The 7,733-nt window shown below is 27.4% G+C and overlaps 1 protein-coding gene across 1 annotated transcript; it reads left to right on the forward strand.

Moving 5' to 3' along the window:
- The first annotated feature begins 4,424 nt into the window (after positions 1-4,424).
- On the forward strand, positions 4,425-6,519 carry LOC120073986 (aquaporin TIP1-1). The gene is made up of 2 exons (XM_039026934.2): positions 4,425-5,027; positions 5,795-6,519. The coding sequence occupies exons 1-2, from the start codon at positions 4,647-4,649 to the stop codon at positions 6,164-6,166; spliced, it is 753 nt and encodes a 250-aa protein (XP_038882862.2). The 5' UTR covers positions 4,425-4,646; the 3' UTR covers positions 6,167-6,519.
- Positions 6,520-7,733: the final 1,214 nt, after the last annotated feature.

Below are 7,733 nucleotides of genomic sequence, written 5' to 3' on the forward strand. Positions count from 1 at the left end.
CATTTATTTAAATTTTTTGTTCTAAGAATAAGTAAAATGTAAATGTGTAAAAATCTGCTCTAATTGTTTTCATATATTCAATTAAAATTAATAACTCAATTTTAATTTATATATTAAATTTTTCTTTTCAAAGTGCTAAGAAACTATTTTTTAGAGTTGGTAGAGAATAAATTATTACAGATAATGAAACAAAATAAAACTAAAATCAAACCAAAAAAAATAGAATTAATAATAAGTTCTGGTGGGTTCAAGTATATTAAGTGAATTTATTAATGAACCCAATTCATAAAATTTTCATTTATTTGAATTCAATCCAACTCAAATGAGTTGATAACCCAACCCAAACAACAGTTGAATTGATCTATTTTGTCCAGTCATCCTATTTTTTTTAACACCTCTAATTTGGATTTAGCAAATTGAATTGTTCTTTCTATTTTTAGATGCATACATGATAATAGATTCAGAAAATTGAATATAAATATAACGACTTTAAGATATTTTAATATCATATAATTTAATTATAATATATTATAGATTAAAATACCATTTCATTCTATGTACTCTAAACTTTGTCTAATTTTAGTTTAACTAATTTCAAATATCTAATTTTAGTCCGTATATTTTTTAAAAATCTTAAATTTTAATTACGTATTTATGTTTTTTTTTTAAAAAAATATTATGTATTAACATTTTCATTCTGAATTTTAAAAATATATTCATATATTATATTTTTTTAATATAAAAAATATTATTACTATTGAGTCAATTTAATTTTAGCGAAACAGTTATATTCTAAAAAAAACTATATTTAAATGTTCAAAAGGTAAAATGAATCAGAATTCTTACGGACACGCAAGGTAAAAAGTTAAAAACATCACACCACTAGACATTTCACATCCTTCATGCTCAAATTCAAACTTTCGATTTTCCTTTTCAAAGAAAAAAAGCTTTTGATTTTCTTCCCCTCACGTCACGATTCTTATGAGTAATTCTTTTATATATTTCAATAATATGCAATTTAGGTGCGAGATTCAAATAATTATCTTCTTAATTGATGATGGATAGTTTGAATTTCTTCTTAATTGATGATAGATAATTTATATAATTTGAGTTATGTTCATCTTAATACGATTTATATAATATTTCCTAATTTTAGAATAATCAAAATAAAATTTATTTTCTTTAATATAGTTTTAAAATATATGTAATTATTTATGCATGCCATTGTTTACTTCTATGGTATTTTGTCTTGGTTTCCACAAATTATATGAATATTTTGCTAAAAATAATATTATGAACATGTAAAAGAGACTTGTCAAACCAACATGGCTTTGAATTAAAATTAGGATGTGATAAGTCGAAAATATGATTTATCATTAAAAAAAAAAAAAACAGCAGAAAATGATATATAAATATAAATGAAGTTTAATGAAGTTGATATTTATCGCATGTTGATGGGTGGGATCGTTTACAATGATTTGTTAATAAATCAGAGAGAGAGGTAGTGGAAAGAATATCCAATGGAAATTCTAATATATAATAACAATTTTTTGGGTTATTTGGACGGTAGTTTGTCCTATTCCTTTCCCAATAATAAATTTATTTTATTTTAAAACTAAAGGCAATAACATCGAAACAATTTTGGGTTGTTTTCAAATATAGTAAAATAAGTTAAAATATTTATAAGTATAGCAAAATTTTACTATTTATTTACGATAAATCGTAATAGACTACTATTTATATCTATCTGCAGATATATACTGATAATAGACTATCGCACATAAACTGTGATATTTTTTTTATTATTTATAAAGATTTTCAATAGTTTAGTCATTTAAAATAAATTTCTATAATTTTTATTCTTAATAACTTTTTTTTATTAAAAAAAACATTAACAAACAATAAGATAAAACAAATTAAACAACATAACCAAAAATTAAAGCGAAAAGAAGATTAGTGAGCCTATAGTTGAGGTTTCAAAGGAATTGATCTTTTAACCAAACTTCATTTCAATTTTTGTTGGCGAAAATGACAAAAAGTTTTATAAGTTATCGAGTTAAAAAACACGACTCATAAATAGTGAAAGATCTTCTAACAAAACCTTAAAACTTCTTTATCTTGAATCTCATACACGAAAAGCTTAACTTCACTTGGTTTTTTTATTTTTATGTGATTTATATATTATTTGTCTATTTTTAAATTTTACCTTTATGTTTTTTAAATAACATTGTTTTAAATGAAAAATCATAAAAATTACTGATAGGACAATGAGACAAACTTTCAAAACAATTAGATCTAAAGTTCTATTATAATGTAATATAAATTATAAATGTCTAAAGTGAAATAAATATATTTTTCAACCACGAAAAAAGTTAGTGAGAAAGTTTGTTTCGTTTGTTTTGTATTCTTTTGAATAGATTAAAATTTAAAGAGTATTAAATGGAATAAGATTTACGGAAATTATTTGAATTTGTTGTTACCTCAAACAACTCTTTCAATTTGCTAAGGAAATCATTAACATTCTTACATACTTTACCTAATTCAAGAGAAAACCAAACCACATCCAACCAAAACGTTAACCACACACATATATTAATATAAATATAAATATAAATATAAATACATAATATATTCAAAATCCACACATAGAGAGAGAGATTCTTATCCAAAAATATTGAACTGTCACGGGCAAGTTGCTGTTCTTATATATTTATATTAATATTTTATTGGAATTTATTAGGAGAAAACTCCCCGTATATAAAAATTAAAGAAAGAAAAAAATAAAGAAAATAAAAATGAGTTTAAAACATTGTCCCATTCGGATAATTGAGAGATTTTATTTCTAATTTCCCTCTTATTTGCATTGTTTTTTTTTTCCGTTGAATTTCGTCAGGTGATCGATCAATTTCTTCACACACACACATATATATATATAACAGGATGATTTGGTATTTGGTATTACTTTGTTTTATAAATATATTTGGCATTATTAAATCTCATCATATTGGTCTTAAATTATCCAAAGATTCCATTAAGATAATTTAGATAACTATCCACAGATCACCAACATAATATAATCCAACATTAACAATCTAAATTATTTAAACAAATTCATTAATACTAGACTTTGTGCCTCATTAGAAAATTGTTTTATCATAACATAATGATAGTGGTGCTTTAACATGTTTTTTTTTTTTATCAAACCTCTCGTTAATATTATATTAATTCATACTTAACCAAATTACTTCGAACATATATATTGATACAAATAAAATTATACCTCAGTTACGTCTTACAAATAACATCAACTATTTATTTATTCTAAAAGAAATATACATGTACGTTCGTAGAGATATGCTCCATTTACTACTTAGCGTCTTTATGATAATTTTTCTCAATAGAACCCAATAGTTAAGAGAAATAAACGAAGAGTAAAGATAACGTTAGTTGATATTAATTACATTAAGAGTTGTTTTCTTATATAGCAAATTGACTAATTTATTTATAAATATAGCAAAATAGTAAAAAAATTTATTGGCCCATTGGAAAAATTTTATATTTTTTTTTTATATATATTAAAAATATTTTTAACAATTTTTTCATTTGTAACAATTTTTCTGATTAATATCTAAAATATGTTCTTTTTTTCTTATATTCATTTCCTCTTGTTTTCAAGTCTAAGCTACAAGTGCAATTCAATATTTATTAATACTAATAAAATCAATCTTCACCGTTTGTCTTATCAAAATTTTAGAAATATTCATTATAAATATAAGAGAACTGGTTTTAAATAACTATTGAAGCTTTATTCATACAATTGCGGGGATTTTGAAAATAAAAAAATAAAGAAAATTATTTACGCAAAAAAAAAATTAATAATAGAATTATATCCATTTCTATTAGTGATAGACTTATAAAAATCTATCATTTTTTTAAATATTTTTATAAATAATTTGACATTTCTTTCTATTTATGAAAATTTTTCTACGATTTACAATAAATAAATAAATGAAAAAAATTCCGAAACAAGAAAAATAAGTTTCTTAAAATTAATTTTTGAGATTTTGAGAATCATTAAAAAGGTTATTGTTATTATTATTATTATTATTATTATTATTTTGTAATTTGGATTAATAACGATGAAATCAAATCAGATTAAGGGGAAAAAAATCCAAAAGCCAAGAAAATTGAAAATGAAGAAAAGTGGAGAAATAATTGAACGTGGGAAGTGGATTCGATGTCTCCAGAGAACAAGCGAAAGGAGACGAAATACACATAATTTGCACGTTACGTGTCCCTATCAAATATGAACACGTGTCGACATCACAACAGTCTAGCGCCGAATTGCTTCGCTGGATCTGGACGGTCATCGGATAACAGCGGCAACCAATTAATATTTCCCCTTATATTTCACAGCCTGGCCATGTCCACCAATCACGTTCAACTATTAATTCATTTTTAATTTCCTTTTTTTTCTCCCCTCAAAATTTCTCCAATTATTACCGGCTACCTGTTGTAGCCGGTTACGCCTGCACTCTAACGTTCCATTATAAGAGCTAGAAATGGACGTGAAATTAGAGTACTACTACTGCAACAAGTGAATTAAGAGAGTTAGAATTAATTTTAAAGCTCTCTAATTAAAAGCCATGCCGATCCGTAACATTGCAATTGGAAGGCCTGAAGAGGCTACTCATCCAGATGCTTTGAAGGCTGGGTTGGCCGAGTTCATTTCCACGTTGATTTTTGTTTTTGCTGGCCAAGGTTCCGGCATAGCCTTCAGTAAGCTTACTGATGGTGGCGCTGCCACTCCCGCCGGTCTCATCTCCGCCTCCATTGCCCACGCTTTTGCCCTTTTCGTTGCCGTCTCCGTTGGTGCCAACATCTCTGGTGGCCATGTTAACCCCGCCGTTACCTTTGGTGCCTTCGTCGGTGGTAACATCACCCTCCTACGTGGTATCATCTACTGGATTGCTCAACTCCTTGGATCCGTCGTGGCTTGCTTGCTCCTTAAATTCGTCACCGGCTTGGTGAGTTTTACCTAAATTTACTTGATTATTTTTTGAAAAAATCATTTTTATTTAAATATTTTTTATAAAAATTAATCAAAATATCTTTTAAAAAACTATTTTGAGTAGTTGTCAAGCGATCACATCTTTTTCAAAGTGACTTATTTTAAATTAGACACCCGAAAATGTATTTCAAACACACCATAAATTATGCAAAATAAATAATACAATAAACATGGTAAAATATGTCAACCTGACACAACTAAAATGATTTATTAAAAAAAATAAAAATTTAAATCTTCACTCTCACACATTGTTGACTTGGAAAAGAAATTGTGAAAGTAAAAGACAAAATAACATAAGCTCTTTTATTTAGGAAGAAAAACAACATACACTTCCATATCCCTTGAAATCATATTAAAATCACAAAGAAAATTTACAAAATTTAAATTATTGGATGTTTTATTGAAGCATTATTGAATGATGCTGTCACAATATGATAGATCTACACATTTTAATCTAGAGCCTCAAAAAATTATTAAAAATCCCACCACAATGTGGCGAATAGTACAAAGTATCTCGAATTTATATTTAATAATTATTATGGCATAGCTACATTGTAAGAACTCTTATTAAATAATATTTTCTTTGAAGTATGTGGTTAGTTAATTAGAGAATAAATATTGGAGTTAGATGTCGTTATTTCCGTTACTAGGGCAGAAAATCATCTTCTTTTTTTCTTTTTAAATATTAACTGAAATTGGGGGTTGTGTTCCTATGCATGGCAGCCCACCGGAAGCTTCGCTCTATCAGCTGGAGTTGGTGAACTAAACGCCTTTGTTTTCGAGATCGTGATGACATTCGGATTGGTGTACACGGTGTACGCGACCGCAGTGGATCCCAAGAAGGGTAGTTTGGGAACTATTGCACCCATCGCAATCGGCTTCATCGTCGGAGCCAACATTTTGGCCGGCGGAGCCTTCACCGGAGCTTCCATGAACCCGGCCGTGGCCTTCGGCCCATCGGTGGTGAGCTGGGATTGGAGCAGCCACTGGGTCTACTGGGCCGGACCTCTGATCGGAGGTGGGCTTGCTGGGCTCATCTACGAATTCATCTTCATTTCCAACACCCACGAGCAGCTCCCAACCACCGACTACTAAGTCAACAACCACCACCAACGGCGGCGGCAACGGCGGCCACTTTCTTCCGTTTAATTTGGTGTATTTGGTTTTTTGTTAATTTTCTTTTATCGGACGGGTTTGATCGTGTCTCATTTGTGACCGTTGATCTTTTCATGATTTGATCATCATCATCATCATCATCTTTAATTTGTGGTCGTCGTTGTGTGCCGTGCCTGGACTCACGATGATTTGATTGAAGATGATAATCAGGGCCAGGTTGTAATTTATGTTATTCTGCTCCTGTCTGTACGTGATTTATTTTCAAGTCTTTTTTTCTTTTTCTTCTTTGTCCATTTCGATAATTTTCTAAATTTAAGATTTTCTTTTGCTCCTTTCTATTTTCTGAATAATGCAGTAGGTCCCAGTTCCCCTTTGGGAATAGCTTTATAATAATCCCAACCTTTTCTATTTTTCACTAATATATAATATTATATTGCTTCAATAATGCAAGGGTGAGATTCGATCAACTGATTTTTAGGATAATTTCGAAATGCTTGACCAATTGTGCGTTTCAAAATGTTAGTTTAAAAAAAAAATTAAAAAAAAATTAAAAAAATTGTGCGTTTTAAGTTCAACAAGTCGACAACAAATAGTGTTTTTGGTAGCGCTATTTATTTATTATTTTAAAATGTATATTTATATGGCTTTTGATTTATATTTTTAAAAATTAGTCTAGAGACAAATTTATTTACATTCTACTGATAATTTAAAAAATCAATTCAAAATTTGAAAAATAAAAAAATAGCTTTTAAAAAAGTTTTTTTTTCCCTTTTAGAATTTGGTTAAAAAATACAAATCATTGTAAGAAATGAAAAGTAAATAGATAGAAATTTGAAAACTAAAAAAAGTAATTTTTATTTTTTATTTTTTATTTTGACTAAGAATTCAATCCTTGTACTTTTAAAAAAATGCAAATCATCTTACGAAATAAAGAAAAAGTAAATTTAATTTTAAAAAACCAAAAATAGAAAACGGAATGGTCAACAAACAGAGTCCTAGGAGTTTTTTTTTTTTAATGAGACAAAAGGCGAAATTTTAGTGCTGTTTAAAACCAGATCAAGTTCCAACCTGAAAAAATATACAGATAATAAAAAAAAAGGTTTTCAATTTTATTTTTTCAAACTATTTTACCATATGTAAAGTAGAAGGTGGAGAAGGGAATTCAAAACTATATAAGAAACTAATGCTGGATTTTCTTTTTGTTCTTTTTTAGGAAATAAAATTAGCCCTACTAGCCCTAAAGTTCATAAATGAGAATTTAATTTTTTTTTAATTAATTTGTTAATTATAATAGAAGGACATTGATGAGAACGTTAGCAAACAATAATAATTCTATAATTTTTAAAAATAAAGTCAAATTGCCATATATTCATCTACTATATACAAAGTCCAATTCTTATCCATTGTTTATATTAAAAAAAAAAAAAAAATAGCCATGGCTACCAAATTGAATATAACTCAAAAGAAATTAACTTTTATACCTTATTTTGAAGTCAAGACATTCAAATCTCTATATGATGCTAAAACTTGAAAATGAGAAAATGCA

This window comes from Benincasa hispida, chromosome 3 (assembly GCF_027475165.1).
Source record: "Benincasa hispida cultivar pf3 chromosome 3, pf3_genome.v1.1, whole genome shotgun sequence".
Taxonomy (NCBI): domain Eukaryota; kingdom Viridiplantae; phylum Streptophyta; class Magnoliopsida; order Cucurbitales; family Cucurbitaceae; genus Benincasa; species Benincasa hispida.

Bases quoted from the DNA above. Each gene is read 5' to 3' on its own strand.
- LOC120073986 (XM_039026934.2), top strand. From the start codon at position 4,647: ATGCCGATCCGTAACATTGCAATTGGAAGGCCTGAAGAGGCTACTCAT. The intron at 5,028-5,794 runs GTGAGTTTTACC...TATGCATGGCAG, and splicing joins TTAAATTCGTCACCGGCTTG to CCCACCGGAAGCTTCGCTCT.